Below are 20,539 nucleotides of genomic sequence, written 5' to 3'. Positions count from 1 at the left end.
GTTGCAGCAGGGGTGTTTATTCACGGATAATTCCTCCGGTCACGCACGCCCATGGCCTTTGTTCAGCTCTTTTTATGCAGTATAATGTTACGTGTGCATTAGGGGTATTACACACACATTAGTTGTGTTAAGTGTGCATTGGCTGTGTCAGCAAATTCCAGACGAGTGGGAGGGGAAATCATTAACATCCACCACTCCTATAACTGCGCCTCGGACCTCCCCACCTTGGGGTTTTCTTTCGGGGGTCTTTTGGATGAAATAAGAAACCTTCCTCGGCTTGAATTTTCTACCTTTGCTAAGAACTGCTGAGTTGGCACTGTCCGATTAACTCAAAACTGGTGTCTTCTTCAGGAGCTTCTCTTTATCAGCTTTCAAGCTCTCTTTCTCACGAGCTTCAAAGCCCCTTAAATCTAAACTCTTAAGGTTTTCTGTGCCCGCTGAAGTCTTCATTACAAAATTAACTATGTGAATCAGCATGTCAGTCTGTGAGTCAGCACGAGCAAGCAAGGCCCCCCTATCCTGATTCTACCTAAAAATTAGCTAGTATGCAACTAAGGCCACAATCTTGTATTATTGCTTTATATTTTTATATTTTTGATCGCCCTTTATCAAGCGCCGGGGCCGTTCCCGGCCGGGCCCCTCAGCCCGAGCGGCCGCAGCTCCGCTGGGCGGCGCCACCCGCGCTGCTCTGAGGGGCCCTCAGCGCTTCCCGCCCTTTTCATCCCCGTTCCCCTCAGCGAACCCCCCGGGGAAGGGGCTGCCGACCCGCCCGCCCCTTTTCTCCGAGGCCATGGAGAAAGACAAGCAGTTTAAACTGTTCGTGCCGCCGCGTCTGAGCGCTGGGCAGCTGCCTGCGGTCAGAAGCCAGGTGAGCGCTCGGCCCGCGGGGCTGTGGGCACCGTGGGCCCCCCCCGGTTTGTGCTGCTCTGGGGGCCGTGGCTGAGGAGGGGGCGCTGGGAGAGCGCAGGGGCCCCTCCCGGGGACACGGGGACGGTGCTCTGTCCAGGGAGTCCCCCAGTAGAACCCTGAATTGAAGCAAACACACACACACAAACTCGTGTGGGAAAGCCCGTGCGCTAAAGTCAATATATATACACAGCTAAGATTGGTGCTGGGGGAAAACATCTTCAGTTTCTATTTCAAAGACTTTCCCTGTTGTTTCCTATCAAAACTGAAGGGAATCACCTTCTCGGGCATCTGCTCTGAATTGTACATCGCTGGTGATAAATCCACGTTTGATGTGAGTAATTCAGCACAGTGAGCGAGCAGTGCCCCCACTCGGCTGCTCACGGGAGCTTTGATGTTTTGCTCTCACCAGATCAAGGGTGCAGTGAAAATGTTCGGTTACCACACTGAATTATGTAAATTCAACAAGTTGTTTTTTCATGTCGAGGCTCCTTTCGAAATCTGTTTAGATTCAAATGGGATACTCTAATAGGAGATGCATTTCTGTTCCCAAAAACCTTGTAAAAGGACATTTTCGTGCTAAAACGTAATCACGTGTGGTTTAGAGATGCCCTGGGAAGTAAAGCAAAAAACAAATATCGACTACTGGCCTTCAAAGAAATAATTTTGCTTCCTGAGTCCTTCACCCTGCACCCGTGCACTGACAGGCAAGAGCTGCTGAGGGCTCTGCATCAAAAGCTTCCCCTTTGGCCTCAGTCTATAAAGCAAACTACAGCAGACCAACAGTTTGATAACCCAAAGGCATTTACCAACACCTTGGGCTTTGCAAACTGTAGTTAGTTGCTTCCTTAATGAAAAATTCTATTTTCACGTTAGCTGTACTTTTTTTTTTTTTTTTTCTGGATTTTATAATCCTTCTTTGCAAACCTACCTGTAAGAAGCTCATTTTAAAATCTGTGCAGGGTTTTAACAAATGCCCAGGGGACGATTTTAAGTTGCCATTCCGTACCCTGAACCGTGGGGAAATCACTGATCCAGGTAAGACTAAAAGAAGCATTTACCTTGCACCCTCTTTCGTTTTTTTAATGTTGTCGAGTTTTAATATTCATGAGTAGCCTCAACAGTTTCACAGCTGTAATGCTGTTAAATACAGTTTCACTGACACTTTTTTTTTAGAAATGCATTGATCAAAATCTTTTCCTCTTTCAGCTACACTGTCACAGCAAGTAAAACTTTGCTCTGAAGTAGATGAAGAGGTCAGCTAAGTATCAATTCTGCATATCAACTTCTTAGGGCCTCTTAATTTCTTCCCAGGCAGTGCCCAAAGCATTATTCAGTGGATCACTTAGGACTAAAGGAAATAGTCAGAAGGGAATAATCATGTTCTGTCTCTTATTTAAAAGTGAATCACTTAGAGGAGATGTTTGTGATTTAGTGAACAAGCCTGGAGACAAACCTTTAAAAATTACGGTGATTCCGAGTTTGTTTGTTAATTTTGGTTTGGGTTTTTTTTTTAAGTGTCTGGGCAGTCTGGGAGTTTTAATCAGAGTAAGACTTGAACACTTAGCTATCTTTGTGGAAGTGGTTGTTGAAAGGCAGAAGGACTGAAGTCAGAGTATCCTTTGGAAAACTGAAGTAGATTATCCCAGTGCTCTGGTCTGGGTTTATTTTATCGGTAAAACAATGAATTTGGTGGTTTCCTCAAGCACTGGATTCTTTTCATAGCATCTTTACCAGCATTTTACTGCTTTAGTAAAGCTCGTTTCTTCACAGTCTGAAGGCAGATGGGGGTTTTTCACTTGTGTTTGAGTCTTCTCCTTTCTCTGTAATGTGTGTTGTTACAGACACAGTGGATGCCCAAAGATTTAAACTTTGGCTCCTGATTGTATGTAGAGCTTGTGTCACCATCTGTGGAAAAAAAATTACTCCCTTCTAAGAGATAAATATGCTATCTGCAACATTATTAATTAAATAGCCCTTGAGATTAAACTGTAAAACCTGTTTTAATAGAATATAGAAACAATGAACGAATTGTACTCGAAACTCTACAAAGAGGCTGAGAAGATCAAGCAGTGGAAACTGAGTGTGGAATCAGAACTGAATCAGAAAGAAAGAAAACTGCAAGAAAACAGAAATATTATCGAAGCACAGCGTAAAACCATTCAGGAACTGCAGGCCAGTATTGTACAATACCCACTGAATAGATGGAGTTAAGAGAAGGTGCCTCCTGATTCAGTGTCACAATATTATTCAGACAGTTGAGTGTTGCAGTTTGATTCGTGCCTTGAGCAAATGGTTATTTAAGAAGGGGTTTGCACCTGTCCTGTGTGAATGTGTGTATGAGGAACACACCTGCAAGTGATTCGGTTGCTGGTAAATTATCATTTATTATTATTATGCCTTTCATGCAAAAGATGACCCAGCATGTGATACCAGATAAAACAGACCTCTGTCTTCTGACCACAAAATTCCTTTTTTTTTTGAGAAGTCACAGTGTATTTCTGCTATATTTTTCAGTAACAATGTCTTTTTGTATTTGTTCCCTATGAAATTAGTTTGAAAATGAAAAACTCCATTTAAAACTGGAAGATGAGCTGTGTGAAAAGAAAGATCTCTTGAAAGAGTAAGTAATAGAGACAAAATTTTTTTGGGGGGAGGGGGTGAAAATAATTAGCTTTCATGCTGAGGACTGTGTTGGTGTGGGCAGTTACACAGAGCTGGTAAATTGTAAAGGTTATTTACACTGTTACTCCTTAGGTACACGAAACACTGCACTCTGGTGACAACATGTAATGCTATTTCTCCCTCTTTCAGAAGCACAGCTTCGAGGCATCTGTGCAATCTGCTCAAGGAGACCTGCACTCACTTCACGGAGAAGACTGACAGATGTAAATGCCTTTTGGATTTGGATTTGTAAAAGCCAGTGTGTTTCTCCCCAGCAGAGAGAAGCTGTCACACTGTTCTGGTTGTGCTCTGTGGTTCAGATGGACTGTTTGTGGCTCTTAAAAGGAGAAGTGGATTTGAGGTGGCTCCCAAAGCTGGAAGTGAGGCCGTGGGTGTGACACACATGCTCTGTGATGTCAACCCCAGAGTGACCAGCATTCTCCTCACTAAAGCTGACCCAGCCAGGACAGCTGGAGAACTTAATGAAGATTAAATTAATGAGGGTCTGAAAGATGTTCTGGACTGGGGATTTTGGTTTATATGCAATTCAGAATTGGTGTTGTAATCGTTAAACTTTTCCTGACTCCATCCCAGATACTTAAGAAGTGTCTTGTTTCTTTTCAGCCTTAATTCTAGAAACACCTGTGTATGGATACACTGTTCTTCTCTGATAGCTGTGTTTCCTACTGATCTCCTCTATGATTGTTTTCTTAGGGAAAAATAGTATCAATTATAAAAATGAAAGAAAAAAAGGAAAATGTGGACAGGGGATGTTGTCACGAGTCTCTAATGACAGTTCTGAGGTCACAGGTGTCTCTGCTGATGGGAAGAAATTTAGTGCTAAACTCTATATTAGAGTTTATCAAACACTAACACTTTTGATACATTAATATTCAACAACATTAATAGTATAAGAATTAATATAGTTATGAAAATTGATCCAGAATTACACTTTTCACAGAAAAAGTGAGATTGGGAAAGAAATTTAAAAACTGAACTTGCTTGGTGTTTCAATGGAACATACATTTTCCCTAGATTGTATAACTTCTGGCACTCTGATTCATAATTACTGTTTTTTAATAAAAAAAGAGCTGATAATTCCTCTTTTAATTAATTATTCTGATTAAGCATAGTGGCTTGGGCAGCTGGCACTCTTTTCAAGAGGAAAACTCTTGCTTTGACAGATGAACAGGAGAGAGAAGAGACGAGACAGCTGTACGAGGAGCTCCACAGCAACGTCGAGGTGAGCGAGGTGCTGCAGTGTGAGCTACAGGGGTGTGCTGAGCTGAGCTACCTGCTTTTTTAGGGGGGATACTATTGTGTCCCTCACCTGTGGATGATTCATCTGAACTTCAAATGCTGAATTTTCTTTATTTTTTTATTTTTTTGTTTTTTCAGAGAATGACGGCGGCGTTCGAAGAGCTTCGCGTGCAGGCGGAGAACGACAGACTGGAAATGAGTTTCAAACGTGAGGGTTCTCTTTGTTGTGCTTGTTCTTCAGGAACAGCAGTTTGGTTGTTCGTGGCTTTTGTTGCTCCTGCAGTGCCGGGGCAGGCAGGTGTGAAGTGCTCAGCTGGTGAGCAGGTGACACTGGGACCCACTTTTATTCCTGCTGCCTGCCATTCACTGCCTGGGCCCTTCTGTTGTTCCCCTGGGCCAAATTTGGAACTTTGTTTTTGGAATAGTCACTCAAAGCCCAAGGTTTCTCTGTGAAGCACAATCTGCAGATCACTACTTATTTTATGTAGTTGGTGTATTTAACTGATAATGCCCTAGTGTTGAGCTACAGGAACTTCATTAAATACTTCCTTTATATAGGCTTCTATGTGCCTGTTTAATCTTTACAAGGGTGTTCCTGGCAGTTTCCTGTAAGAAACATGGAATAATGGACTAATTCTATGGAAAACTGGCAAAAAAATCAAGCATTATGTCAACAATTGCTCTTTAGGAAGCAAATTGTACAATGGCAAGCAATCTTAAACTGGAAAATTGCATTGAACTTGGAGTATCTTTCAGCTAGAATGTTAACTGTGGATATTACTGTATCTCCAAAGTAAAAGAAGAAGCAGAAAAAATGGACAAGTTCAAAAGAGAATGCAAGCTGGAAGTCAGTCAGAAGGCAGAGCAGGTTTGCTCACTTTTACAATCTAATATTAACAGCTTTATTCGTGAATAAAGGGGTAGTGCAAGGCCCAGGGAGTTTCTGGGCATTGCTAAAAAAGGCAAAAATAACAGCTGGAGCTGCACTTCAGTCAGATCCTGCTGCATGATGTCCCAGTCCCTTTGGTTGGTCAGAATTCATGGTTTGATTTTGGAGAACTTTTTCATTCGTGTCTTGAGGGATATTTGGCAAAGACCAACCAACTTCTCTGTACTCACAGAGTCACAGCAGAAAGTCTGCTTGTCACTCCTGGGGCACAAATGGAAGTTGCAATCTGTTCTTTTTCTAGAATTCCTCACGATATCATTTTGATTTTGCCAGATTTCAGTTCTTATCACCCAGAGTGATGAAAAAGATGATGTGATAAGAGACATCCAGGCTCAGCTGCAGGAATCACAAAATCAGATTGCTGGCTTAATAGAAGAAAAAAGTAAGAGTTCTCCCTGCTGGGGTAGTATGTGATTGTTTGGAGAAGTGTGGGAAACAGGATCATGAGAATTTCACTCTGTTATTGGTCAGCAGCAGAATTTTGGGGCCTTGCAGGCCTTAGTTTTGTTTGGAACAGAAACTGCTGATGTGGGATCAGAACTGATTTTTAGGGCCACTCGAGCGGTGAGGGCTTTTGAAGATTGCAAGGGGGAAAATACATTGCTTGGGTTTTGCATATTTACAGTCAGGCAGGTGCCACTGAGGAGGAAACTTACTCTTCAGAACTTCATTTTCAATATTTTTAAGCCATTTATATTCAAAATATTAGTAGTATATGATGCCAGAATTTGTTAAAATCTGTGAGTGTGTGTCATTTTACATTTTTAGCAGCATTTTTTAGTAAATACCCTATTTTTCCTAAATATAAGCATCCATCTTTCTGCATTGAAGGAGAAATGTTCAAGGAATCCCAGGCCAATCAAGAACGTTTGAGGTCAGAACTGGAGGAGGCCAAAACTTCATTGCAGAAGGCAGAGGTACAGCTTGCTTATGGTTTTCCAGCACGAAGAGATTAAATGAGTGATTGCACAACTAATTACTGATACTCTAGGTGTGAAACAACTCTAGCTCTTTGTTGCAAAGCACATTAAGAAATGATATGATTTTTTGAAGGTTACTCAAAAGAGCTTAGAGAACGAATTCCAGACCACAGTGAAAACATTAATTCAGGTCACTGAAGAAAAAGAAGCACAGGAGGAGGAATGTAAAAAAACTAAAGCCTTGCATGCAGCCCTGACAGCAGAGTTTGAGGCTTCCATTGCCAGTTTGAAAAGCTTGCTGCAAAAAGAGCAAAATAGGTAAATTGAAAAGTTTTGAAGTTCAAAGGATGGTCTTGTAGGTTGCAGTTTGTGACAAAATCAAGAACAATCGGATGTGAAGCTGAAATTCAGAGTTTTTTTGTCACAGTTGTCCAAATGCAGAGGCTTTAATGTGATTTTTTTTCAGTTGTGCTGGTTGATACTAGTCTATTAAAAGAGTACATTTCCCCCCTTCATAATTCTGTCTTTAAGAAATACAGATTTCTGCATGTAAATATTTATTTACTTTTATATCTGTTGTTCTGAAGTTGTGAAAGTGAAACTTGATATGTGTTGCAGGCAGATAAACCATCTGCCTGTTAAAAGGCCAATGTTCTTGCGGTGCTTGTGGTAAGACTTGGTCTTATTGTCCTTCAAGTTTTGAATGAAGTGTTTTGTTTATACATGTGGGGTTTTTTTAATTGCCATTTTCTTAGATCAGAGAAATACGAAGACAAGTCAAAACTGCTCACCTTGGAGCTCAGAAATAAATCTGCTGAACTGGGTAAGAGCTGTAGAAAGGCAGGAGATGTTTCCTGCTGTTTTCTGGCAATGGACTGTCGGTGTTGCTTGGAGAAATGATTTTACAGTACCTGTACCTGTCAGGAATGCTCCAATTTATTTTTACTCACCTGCCTCCCTCTCCACAGTCCGTGGTTTGTTTGAAGATGTAATTGTGGAAACCATGAGAGGCTCTGAATTTTACATCAGATAAATGATTAGTTCCTCTTCAGATGCATATTTGCTAGTGTCTTTCTTAATCATTTTTCTACATTTAGATTAAGTCATAAGTCAGCTTTGCAGTTTCTGAATTTAGTCCAACAAGTTTTGAAAATGGGTGTTGCAAGGGGATAATTGTTTTCTATTGCCTGCTAAATGTGAATAATTCTTTCTGTTCCACTAATTTTACATTGCATGTGTTGTAGAAGAGATGACTAAACTAAAATGTGACAAAGAAATGCAACTTGAAGAGCTGTCAGAAACACTGGTAAATGTTCATTTTATTTGTCTCATGGCATTTACTTCTCATATGAAATTTCTCTTGCTTTTTAAGTATGTTTAATGCCATATCTAAACACTGCTTATTCTGCCTTAATGTTTCTGGTAAACACACAATTTCAGTGGTTTCTCTGAAGGACTTGATTATTTCCACTGTTTTTCTTGTCCTGTTTCTGCCTTGTTTTGGTTTTCCTCGTTAAGATTTCCAGTCATCTCCTTCTCCATTCACACCTATTGAAATGCCACTCCCTCTGGCCATAAAGATTTCCCAGTTTTTGTCTTACTTGTAGAGAAGTCAATTTTTTACTTGGGTAAATTGTCAGTGAACCCTCCTGCACAGGCCCATTGTCTGCCCCAGCAGTCTAAGCTATGTGAAGTAGATAATTTCATAAGAATTTTATTTTCATTATGATTTCATATTCACAAGTCTAACAAGAGACTGCAGCAGCTAAAGTAGGATAGTGTGAAACCAGGTGTGCATTTCAACACTGTCAGTTTGTTCCTTATTACCTGTGCATTGAATTTTCTGATGTTCTGAACCAGGGGAAGATGGAAGGACTTCTGCTGAAGAAGGAGGAGCTCGAGGCCACTCTGGAAAGTTTGCAGAGGAGAGAAGAAGAAACCAAAAATGTCCTTCAGATGAGAGAGGTCTGGTGAAAGGGCAATAGTTACATGTTTTCAGAAATAGTTAAGTTACATGTTATAATTTATGTACAAGAACATCAGAAAGAGCTTTTAGTCAGGGCAGTGCCCACCCTGAGCTGCCCTGCTGGTGGCAGTGGCAGCAGGAGATGTCCTGGAGGAGCCTCTGCTCCCTTCCCACAGGATCTATGTTAGGGATGAGGACACATCCCTGCCAGTTGCTTTTCTCTCACATAGGACTGGAATTCTGGGGTTTATTTTTAGTCTTTTTTTGTTCAGGTGAACACAGAAGCTGATGATGTCTGAAGTGAATGCTTTTATTTAAAATCATATCCAAGAAAACTGATTTAGTCAGTAATTTTGCAGCTGGTTAATTGGACTCACATCAGAATTCACTATCTCACTCCACCAGAGAGATGTGAAGATGTAGTGTGGATAATCTGTGGTGTGGGTGTTGCTGGGCTCAGCTGAAATCTCCCTGCTCTCAGATCACCTCACAACTTTCACCAGTTGTAGGGTTTTTTTGTGTAAACTCAAAACTCTTCTCTTTGCAGAAGGAAATCCACGATTTGAAAGTCCAACTGACCGGGACAGCTGAAAAGGAGAGAGATTATCTGAACCAGCTTTCGACTCTGAAAACAGACCTTGAGCAAGAGATGTATGACCACTTCTGAAAACATAATATTCAATTTTTTTGTGTGTGTGGCATAGAGGTTACTTTATTACACAGTGAATGATCTATGATTGTTTTCTAATGAAAATTTTGAACCACACAGTAGGACATTCATTGTGTACTTGTATTTATGAATTACATCTTCTCTATTTGTGTGTGTGCAGTTGTTCCACATCTCTGTGACCTGGTTGTGTTCACATGAAGAGAAAGCTCCTGAATTCATTGTTAATCCTGCTTTGAGCTACATCATCTTCACCAGCCATTATATTTATATAAAAGTTAACTCTATTTACATAAAAGTTTTCTTTCCTTCTTCTGTTGCCTTTTTGCATCACTGTGGCTTTGCTGCAAACCTTAAATTTGTAGATAAAGGCCTGGACTTTTTTCAACTTGAAGTAGCACTTGATAATGGACAAATTTAACTTCAAAGGAAATCTCAAAATGCATCTTCTTATTTCTCTTGGCCATTTGTTTTAAATTAGGTTAAAGAATGAAGAACTAACAGTGTGCATCAATAAACTTTCACTGGAGAAAGAACAAATAGCACAAGAGAAAAGTGCTGTGGCTGCAGAACTCAAGGACCTGCAAGAAAGTCACAAGGCAAGTTGGAGACTTCCAGCTGGTTTTAGGTGACAACACTCCATTTAGAGTACAAATCAGACAGTAAACTGCAACAACCATGGTTCTGTAGAGTATCTGAACTATTTTTGTGTCTGAAATACAAGTTACCCCTGTGAATGAGGCAGGTCAACATGCTTTGGATGCCTTTTTAAGATGTCACCTTGAATTTACACGGATTTTTTTAGGAGAGTAAGAAAAAAGAAGAAGATGCAAAGCAGTTGGTTGAAAACCTAGAAGAGGAAAATGGCCAGCTAAGGCAAGTGAAAGCAGATCTTAATATCTGATATTATTAAAGGAATTTTAGACTCAATTCTGTCACAGTTAGTCTGAGTGTTGGGATGTACTTTCCTTAGGTGAGGGGAACATCTTTCCATTCCTTACAAGAAGTAGGGACAGGTCACACATTAACTTACCAGGCACTTTGCTTCATTTTAAGAACATTTTCATTGAACAGCTCATGAAATTCCCATCAATATCAGCAGCTCTTTTTTAGAAAATAAAATCTGTCTTTAATGAAAAGAAGTTCGATTTCTTAATAAAGATTAAGCAGCAAAGAGATCCTTAGGAAATCTTAAATATTTATTGATATTTGTTCCTTTGGCCTTCAGGAACGAACTGGAGTCTTTGAAGGAGAAAATGGCCAAGGCAGGGGAAGAGATCGAGAGCAAACTGGATGAGAGAGAAGAGGACGTGCGTGCACCCCGTGGGAACCCCCACGACCACCCCTGGCAGATGGAAAATGCTCGGGGGGGTTCTCTCTGCCAAGCTCTGCCCTGGGCTGGGATCTCTGCTGGGCTGCTCCCAGATGGGTCAACAGGCTGAGCACTTTTGTTTTAAAGGATAGGGACCTTCCCTGGGGTGTTCCCTCTTTGCTGGGAGGCTGAAAGTTGGAGATTTGTTGGATTTCCAGGCAAACAGGGAACCTCCTCTCCTTTATTTCCACATCCCCACCGAGTGATGGGTGGGATCTGGATTAGCTTTCAAAATATAATGGGAGTTCCAGCTTGAACAGATTCCAATATTTTTTACTTTTCTTGCTCCAGTTTCAAAGCACACCTGGTTTTTCAGCATTAGGGATTTCAGAATTTCACTGTAAAAGCCAAAAATGTACAATTGTAATCCCAATTACTGTTGAAAATGGAATTTCCAGAATGGCAGAACAGTTGAAGATTGTAGGAAATAATGAGGAAAACTCATTTTGTTCATGGATTGTAGGGAACTCAACACAGGATTGTTTTTTAAATTGTGAAGTTCCTTTTATTTTTCCTTCTTTTTTCTTTTTAAACTGGTGCAAATGCATGACAGTAACTTCTGACACAGGGAGGCACTGGCAGGAGTCATTCACTCATGTTTGAAATCTCTCTTTCAGGTGAATAATTTAAAGAAACAGGTGGAAAGTAAAGCCAGATACATTGAGGAGTTGCAGCAGGAGGTGTGTACAGTTTTTAAGAGTCACAAACACAGAGGAGATGGTATTTTGTGGGGACTTTTCAACAGGTTTTGTCTGCTGTGATATCTTTAGACACACTTAGGTAGTCGATAATTTCCTTTCTTATCCTGACTGAGCAGAGCAGGAGTCACCTTTGAAATTGCTCGATTTGTGAAATTATCCTTCATTTGAGAATAGCATTTACAGAAATAATACCTGTAATAAACAGGTTTTTTAATTTAGTATATGGTATTATTTATGGACCTGTAATAAAGCCCTATCACAGGATTATCCCAGGACTGTCCCAGCACCTGAACTGCACAACAGAGAGTTGTTTGCTTGCTGAAAGCTGGAATTTGTGAAGATTCTCACCTGCTGGATGCAGTTCAACCATTACACAATTCTAGCCACTTTTTAAAGTTTGTGTTTTGTTTATTTCAACAGAACAAGGGGCTGAAAAAGAAAATTACTGCAGAAAGCAAGAAAAGCAGCATTTATGAAGGAAAGGTATGTCTAAGTAACATCATGTAGAAGATGAGGTGAGGGTTTTGAGTCCCAGTGGAAATAATGATAACATTTTTTAAATACATTCTGAACTGATTTATGGATCTGGGATACAGATTTGGCAGGAATGGGCCCATAATTTTTGGAAGGTATTTCTGTTTTTAATCACTGAGCTCTGACTGGGCTATGAGACATTTAGAAATTTATCAGTCCCTTTCTTGTTTTGGTTGATAATGTACTGAAGAGTATTCAGTAATCCCATTGAAATAGAAAAAAAAATAAAATTAAAATAAACACATACATTATTTGGGTGCCACACTTCAAGAAAGAAGGGGACTTTTTTGAGGATATTCCTCTGAAAAACTTGAAAAACTGAAATCAAATTGCACAGCTGGGAGGAGAACACTCCATGCAACTGGGAAAATCTGAGATAGATTTACAAAGGAGGGAATAAAATCTCCATCTGTATTTTTTATTTCCAGGGAAGTCACAGCATTTTTGGGAGGCTGCTTAGGGCTGTCTTTCCCCTTGTGCTCTTTCTGTGAGCATTTTCTAAATCACTTCAGGCCAAAGTTTAATTCTTCAGGGAAAAAAAAGCTGAACTTTAAATAGGAAACAGTTCAATCACATAGCTGAAAAGTAACAGAGTGTTTGTGCTCAAAAATCAGAGGTAAAAAAATATAAATCATTGGCATATTAATTATTGAACAAATAACAGCAGCGATTCTGCATTCTCAAAAGGTGAATAAACTGCAGTTAGAGCTGGAAAACATGAACAAGCAACATAAGGAAACAGTTGACAGCTACCAAAAAGAGATTGAAACAAAAAAAATAAATGAAAACAAACTTCACGAAGAGGTGAGAGACGTTGATTTTTCCTGCTATTTGGAATTTTTTTGGGGATGTACGATGGTTTCATGGAGCTTTATTGGCCAGCCCTTGCTCTTACCTTTCAGTCTCATCAACGTAAATGGAACTTCTTGGGTTTGTTTGCCTGTGAGCAAAACTTTAGTTGAAGTATTTGTGTATGCCTTTGAAAATGGGAACCCAGTTAAAAATTCTCTTTATCAAGATATTGTTCAAAGAAATTCTGTCCTGGGTATAAACACAGCAGAGGCAAATTAGATTATAACTTCTCTCATAATTTTGTTTTTCTGCCCACACTTTTTTCATGGCGATGCCAAGGAAAGTTAAAGGCAGAGTGCTTGAAAAGGCCTTGTGAGGTGACATTTGTCTACCATGGATGTGCTTTTAATTTATATTTATTTGCCCATTTTAAAAAGATGCATAAAAGATGCAGGGTTTGAAAAGGTTCTTAAAGGCAAATAAAGCCTGAATGAGACTGCACCTACTTTGCACCCACAAGGAAGGGGGAAGAAGAAATGAAACTAAAAGGTTTTTTAAAAACACATCTTGCTGTTAATTGTTGGTGAATTAAAATGAAATTTATGACCGACAGGTAGAAAAGCTGAAGTTGCTTTATGATGAGGCAACGATGATCCAGAGAGAAACTGATATCAGGTGTCAGCACAAGATAAAAGAGATGGTGGCACTCATGGAAAAACACAAGGTGAGAGATTTTTACTGATTGCTGTGATTTGTCGTCTGTGATGCCATGAGGAGTAAGAACCTTTCAAAACCAGCACATTGTGAGTTAGAAAGTGCAGCTTCATATAAAAAGACCTGAATGTAAGAAGGTGAAATTAAACACATGCTTGACTTTTCATCATCTGAAAATAAATTCATCTTCAGATTTTGAAAACGTGCCTGTGGGCAGATAAATTCCATTTATCTAAAGTTCTAGGATTTTCTCTATCCATAATTGTAACATTCAGTCCCGTGTTTTTGAGTGTGTTGTTGGTTTTTTGTTTGTTTTTTTGTTTTAAAACAGCACGAATATGACAAAATGGTTGAAGAAAAAGATGCAGAGTTAAAACTGTGTAAACTGAAGCAGCAGGAGCAGTTGTCATCAGAAAGATCAGTGGTAAGGAGCACTTTTCAACCCTGAATAATGCAGTGGAGGGGTTGGTGCCATCCAAGTGTAATACAATAAATACCATATTTTACTTTTTTACCAATTTATTTACCAATAAATTTATTTACCAATTTATTTACCAATAAATTTTTTCCTTCCCTGCCCTTGATCTCACTGTTCACAGGAGAGTGAACTGTCACGTTTGAAGAGTGAACTGTCCTGCCTTAAGGAACAGCTGAGAGCAGAAACTGAGGAAAAGGTGGTTTATTTTTTTAATAACTGCAGCAGAGTGGGGGGGACAGGTTTGGCCTGGGCTTATGCACTGGGAGAAGTTGGAGAAGAAATAAAACTGTGAATAGAAAAATTTCTTTTAAATGCTGACCAGATGTTTATGTGAGCTTTGTAGCAGTGTGTGAGAGTGGGCTGTGTTCTGTGATTACACCAAGAAGATTTTTAACAGCTGAATTCCAATCAAATATTCACTTCCTATCCCATAACTCTTTTTAGGAGAATCTTAGGAATGGACACACTCAAAACAGGCTTCCTGAAGCTGAAATGGAGCACGAGGTAACTTTAACCAAAGAAATAATTGTAGAATTTGCTCATATTTGTACATATGGAATCCAGCTGAAGTTCTGTGATCATTTATGCACACTCAACAAAAGCCATTGAAATGCTTTTAGCTTAAACCTTTTTTTAATTTTAGAAAATGCAGACTTATTTTCCCAAGACTCATATTCCTCCTTTAGATTTGGACAGTGAATCTGCTGGTGTAAAAGATAAAAAGTCTCCTTCTTATGGAAAGACCATTTGAAGTAAAAACACTCTTGCTGTCAATGCCAATGCCTCTCTGACAGAACTCTCCTGCAGATTTGTTTCCATCTCCTCAGGTGTTTGTTGTAGCCCTCACGTGGTGCCTGCAGTTCCCACAACCTGAATTTCTGCAGATGAGCCCCAAGGCCTGAGATCCCACGTGCCAGAAACCTCAGTTCTCCACAGCCTCCTGGCCATTCCCCTTGCTCAGCAACCAAAAAAAGGGCATTTTCCCTCCCCACCCCCTTTGCTTTGGGTCTTTGTTCACCTCTGGGATGGAAAGATAAGAATTCCCCAGCATCTCCCAGGGGTCTTCTTGGACAGCTCAGACCACAAATGGGGTCTGAGTTTGGCTTTAGATTCTGTTCTTCCCCCTGACAACACAACTAAAATGTAAACATTTTCCTTCCCAGACATTTGTTATAAAGACTCCTCCAGCACAGAACCTGCAGGGTGGGAGAAGCACAAATCTGCCTGCAGAGCAGAGCACGAGGAAGAAGCAGAAGGTGCTGCTGCAGCTGGACACTCACTCGGACAGCTCCGAGCACAGCGACCTCCTGGTGAGAGGGAGAGCCCCAGCCCTGCCCTGAGCAGCTCTCTGGGCACACCCCTGAGAGTGGGGAGAGAGCCTGGGGGGTCCCACATCACACACCTCACTCATGTCTGGATTTTCACTTAATTGGTTCCTTCTGGAATTGTATTTGTGTGTACAAATTTTTATTTACATGCCTGTTACATTAAACTGTTCAGGCTTCATAGGAACATCTTCACTTTTTTTTTTGTTCATACTTTAATATTCCTGGGGGGAGGGAGAAGTATTTTTTAATATACTGTCACTAAATAACTTTTTTTCTTTTTAATTTCAGAGCATGGTCTCGGAAGAGAAAATGTTTAAGAAGCTGTACAAGGATTATCCCCAAACTTCACAATTACATTCCACGGCCCCGAAAAAGGTACATCAGCTTTTCCTCAGATTAAACCAAACAGTCTGGTGATATTTGTGCTCATGGAATCTGCTTGAAGTTCCATGACAGTTTATGTACACTCACCAAAAGACACTGAGCTGCTTTTAACTTCCACCTTTTGTCATTTTAGAAAACACAAACTTTACTTTCCTGAGAATCCTAAACCGCATTTAGAACAGTGACTCTGTTAATGTAATCAGTGAGAAGTCTCTAAGTGCAATTCCTGTGGGAGTCAATCCATGGAAAAGATAAAATGCCCACTTCAGTGTGTGCAGGAAGCCCCTTGGGCAGTGCAGCTTGGAAGCTTTGTGACTCCTGAGACAGTGAATTGTTCTTGTGGCATTCTCTGACTGTGCTTCTTATTTCTCTGGGGATGATTATTTATTTTTGTGGTGGGATAAGCAGGGGTTTAAAAAGGTGATTCCAAATCACAGGGATATTAGAGAGCAGTTTGTGGAAGGGATCCCAATGTGTGTCATTTATCAGTAACAATTCCTGTCCAGAGATTGTGAATTTAATAATATCTCTGGAATCCTCTTAGTCTTAAAGTGTGGTTTTGAAACAGTGCTTTTTTTTCTCTATGGAATAGAAAAAATTTTGTATAGCTGTATAAATTATCAAAGTATCAAAGGGTTCCTGACTGCACAACTTCTGCTCCTGCCCTGTCAGGAAGACCACTGGTGATGTTTATATTCTGATAACAGAATTCACTGCCATTTCCACATTACCCTTTCTAAAACAGGATTGCAGTGGACCATTGCAATGATCCTCAGAAGTTTAACCTGGGATGAACAGACTCTTTCAAGTAAAAACACTCTTGCTGTCAATGCCAGTGCCTCTCTGACATCTCCTCAGGTGTTTGTTGTAGCCCTCACGTGGTGCCTGCAGTTCCCACAACCTGAATTTCTGCAGATGAGCCCCAAGGCCTGAGATCCCACGTGCCAGAAACCTCAGTTCTCCACAGCCTCCTGGCCATTCCCCTTGCTCAGCAACCAAAAAAAGGGCATTTTCCCTCCCCACCCCCTTTGCTTTGGGTCTTTGTTCACCTCTGGGATGGAAAGATAAGAATTCCCCAGCATCTCCCAGGGGTCTTCTTGGACAGCTCAGACCACAAATGGGGTCTGAGTTTGGCTTTAGATTCTGTTCTTCCCCCTGACAACACAACTAAAATGTAAACATTTTCCTTCCCAGACATTTGTTATAAAGACTCCTCCAGCACAGAACCTGCAGGGTGGGAGAAGCACAAATCTGCCTGCAGAGCAGAGCACGAGGAAGAAGCAGAAGGTGCTGCTGCAGCTGGACACTCACTCGGACAGCTCCGAGCACAGCGACCTCCTGGTGAGAGGGAGAGCCCCAGCCCTGCCCTGAGCAGCTCTCTGGGCACACCCCTGAGAGTGGGGAGAGAGCCTGGGGGGTCCCACATCACACACCTCACTCATGTCTGGATTTTCACTTAATTGGTTCTTTCTGGAATTGTGTTTGTGTGTACAAATTTTTATTTACATGCCCGTTATTAAACTATTCAGGCTTCATAGGAACATCTTAACTAGTTTTTTGTTTATACTTTAATATTCCTGGGGGGGGAAGGGAGAAGGAGAAGAAATTTTAATACAATGTAACTAAATAGCTTTTTCCTTTTTAATTTCAGAGCATGGTCTCGGAAGAGAAAATGTTTAAGAAGTTGTACAAGGATTATCCCCAAACTTCACAATTACATTCCACGGCCCCGAAAAAGGTACATCAGCTTTTCCTCAGATTAAACCAAACAGCTGATCAAAGTCTTCCCAGAAACCAAGAGTGGCTTTACTTTCCTTCTTAGGCACCGACTCCCTCCAGTGGGAAATCTCCGGGCTCTGCCCTCAAACTCAAAGCCGTGAGGAAAATGCACGAGGCGGGCTGGGCTGCGGTGGCCAAAGTGGACAGGAAAAGGAAAATCAAAGAAGTTGCCAAGTTCTTTGCTTAAAATGCAGCAATGCCCAGTGCCCTGGCACTGAGAGCAGTGTTGTTTGTTCTGTCAGATTTGTATTTTGGTGTGTTTTTGTGTCGTGTTGTTTAATCCCACGTTCATTTCCTTTACACACCTAAACCTTCCAGATCTGTAGCTCCATCCACTTGCAGAGCCTGTCCCACCTTTCCTCCCCTCTGCTGTAAAACCTCAGTTTTGAATTTTGAAATAACTGCATAGGAAGTTGTTTCCAAGCTGGTTCTGGCATTAGAAATGCTGGTTTTAAAGAAGTTTCCTTCTGTTCTTTGAAATTTACTGTGTTTTCATTCACAGAGGACACTTTGGGAAAGAAATACTGAACCTGTTAAATGCATGCACTTCTACCTGAAGTCACCTTGCTTTTCCTGCATTTGAAGTGCTGTTAGACCTGTCCTTTCAGGCTGTTTTGTTTTCAGTAGCTGCTATTTCAGTATGTTAGATCAGTTCTGACACTTCTAAAAATTGAATGGAATTACTTCCATTTAAAAATATGTCAACTTCGTGAGGAATAAAATACAGTTCAGATTGTAAAAACAACGTTAAGATGTCATTAAATTGTTGATCTGAAATACAAAGTGTGGTGTGTAGAACTAAATGTTGTTGCTTTAAGTATCAGAATACAGAGGGAAATCCCAGGCAGCCTTCCCAGGGAGCAGCAGCTTCTGCCATGGAAGTGTAGGGAAAGGTTTGAACACCTGTTCCTGTGTTAATCCCGTAGATAAAACTGAAAATACAAACAACTTCATGTCAGGCATTAATCCAGTTTGGTGAGGAAAAGCAAATAAAGTTCATAAATGCCTGTGCTCTGGTTTGTGAGTCCTTGGGACAGCACACAGCTCAAAAATGGGTGAGAAAGGGGCAGGTACCAGTTACAAATCAGTGAGTACTGATGCTTTTGTCTGGAATTTCATCAAAGTTTTCAAGGCTGTATTCTGCAATCAGCCATGAGAGCTGTTAATGACCTGTCCCATTCACCACACTCAAGTCTTATGTACACATATATAATTACATGTGCTTTATCTGAAAGTATCAGCAAGGTGAGTTGATTTCTAAAGGCCTTTTCCACAAGGTTTTTGTGGCAGTGAATAAAAACCAAACCAAACAAAAATTCACATTCTTACTAATCCAAACATACACAACACACATCCACACACAAAACCTTTATTTCTGTGCATTATAACCATAAAACAGAGATTAAGCAGCAATCCTTAGTTTCTTATCTCTTTGATTTCCAGTATGTCAGTTGGGGTGTCTGACCCAAATTCTCCACGAGCATGGGGAGATGAAATTCCGCTTTCCTTAATTTGCTGAATATCTGTAATTAATTCCTGTGGCAAATTCCGACACTGAGGGCACTGCCGAGGACGAGGAATCGCCTCTCTCTCCCCCTCTCCCTCCCGCCTTGGGGGAGCCTCAGGATAAGCAGAGGGGGGCGAAAATCGTGATTTTTTTATTGCTTTTATTGCTTTCAAAGCGGTGATGATTTCTTTACCAACACCTAGAGGGTTAAAAGCTTCCAAGTCCTGCTTCCTCAAGACGCCTTAATCACAATTTTCTTCCATTCGTTTACTTCTGTAGTCCCAGTCCGTGGAAAACTTGGCACATACTTACAAACCCATCTTAAAAGTGCTGTAATTCTCGGTTTTGAAACATTTCCTTGCTGTCTATTTAATAAATAAGTTCTCGGCTGTCTGTTCTTGCTCACGAGATAAATTTCCCCCCCCCATCTCCTTCCCGACACCTCGTTCCCTGTTCCTTGTCTCCTCACCGGGTCCACTCCTCCTCTTCTATTAAGTTTTGTAGGGTTCTTTGTCGCCTCCCCCTCGAGGTGCTGAAATCCGCAGTTTTTTGTGCTTTCCTTTGATCCTTCCCATGACCCGGAGGCTGCCACAGGTCGGAAATCCCGAGAGATTCTGATCTCTTGGTTTCCCTCATCCCTTTTGAATTGTCCGTTTTAAATTGGCGGTGAATAAAAACAAGACCCCGCCGGGATGGTGGAAACGGAGAGGCTGAAAAAGCTCCTGAATTCAAAAAAGGCGCGGTTACCAAAGGTGGGGGGAGCGAGCACTTTGAAATGTCCAATCCCTTCAAAGGCTCTTCCCGGGACAGCCGGAATTGGTGATCCTTTCCCGGGCTTCCAGCAGGACTTCATCTCCCAGCGTGCCCCGAGACACAACAGACACCCCGGATTAACTTCTCACAACCCCGCCGGTTTTAAAATCACCTGTGCCAATGTCCTTAAGTTATCAACGCAACAGAACATTTCTTTTCCAGTGCTATTTCCAGTGAAGTACACGAGATGCTTTTCTTTTTGCTCTGGGTCATCATTTGCCAGTTTTAAGGAAGATTTGGTGTTCAGTGTCTTCCTTCCTGTCCTTCCTTCCTTCCTTCCTGTCATCTCCCTGTCCCTGGCAGCTCTTCATCCACGCTGCGGCTGCAGCCAAGGCGAGCAGGGATCCCTGCAGGTCAGGGAATGCTGGGACGTAATTCCCAGAATCACAGAATATGCTGGGTTGGAAGGGACCCACAAGGATGATCAAATCCAGCTCCTGACCCTGCACAGGATCATCCCCAAGGGTCACACCGTGTGCCTGAGAGGATCATCTGAACACCCCTGGAGCTCTGTTAGCCTTGGTGCTGTGCCCACTGCCCTGGGGAGCCTGTTCAGTGCCCAACCACCCTCTGGGGGAGAACCTTTTTCAAAAATCCACCCTAAACTTCCTCTCACACAACTCCAGGCCATTCCCTCAGTCCTGTCCCTGGTCCCCCCAGAGCAGAGCTCAGGGCCTGCCCCTCCTCTGCCCCTGCCCAGGAAGTTGTGACTGCAGTGAGGTCTCCCCTCAGTCTCCTCCAGCTGAACACACCAAGTGCCCTCAGTGTCCTCACACACCTTCCCCTCCAGGCCCTTCCCCATCCT

The 20,539-nt window shown here is 41.5% G+C and overlaps 1 protein-coding gene across 1 annotated transcript; it reads left to right on the top strand.

Annotated features, from left to right (window-relative positions):
• Positions 1-790: 790 nt before the first annotated feature.
• Positions 791-17,763, top strand: SYCP1 (synaptonemal complex protein 1). Its single transcript, XM_050320358.1, has 28 exons — positions 791-868; positions 1,869-1,944; positions 2,116-2,162; positions 2,917-3,081; positions 3,462-3,529; positions 3,721-3,794; positions 4,755-4,813; positions 4,969-5,038; positions 5,625-5,698; positions 6,053-6,167; positions 6,611-6,696; positions 6,833-7,017; positions 7,455-7,522; positions 7,944-8,005; positions 9,213-9,316; positions 9,814-9,931; positions 10,138-10,208; positions 10,561-10,642; positions 11,322-11,384; positions 11,826-11,888; positions 12,627-12,743; positions 13,345-13,455; positions 13,777-13,869; positions 14,045-14,119; positions 14,368-14,427; positions 15,087-15,233; positions 15,540-15,626; positions 17,458-17,763. The coding sequence occupies exons 1-28, from the start codon at positions 791-793 to the stop codon at positions 17,599-17,601; spliced, it is 2,562 nt and encodes an 853-aa protein (XP_050176315.1). The 3' UTR covers positions 17,602-17,763.
• Positions 17,764-20,539: the final 2,776 nt, after the last annotated feature.

The sequence above is a fragment of the Myiozetetes cayanensis genome, unplaced genomic scaffold (assembly GCF_022539395.1).
Source record: "Myiozetetes cayanensis isolate MyiCay16 unplaced genomic scaffold, myiCay2020 scf236, whole genome shotgun sequence".
In the NCBI taxonomy this organism is placed as follows: Eukaryota; Metazoa; Chordata; class Aves; order Passeriformes; family Tyrannidae; genus Myiozetetes; species Myiozetetes cayanensis.
The sequence above is the reverse complement of the archived record's forward strand: the minus strand, read 5'-3'. Positions and strand labels throughout refer to the sequence as shown.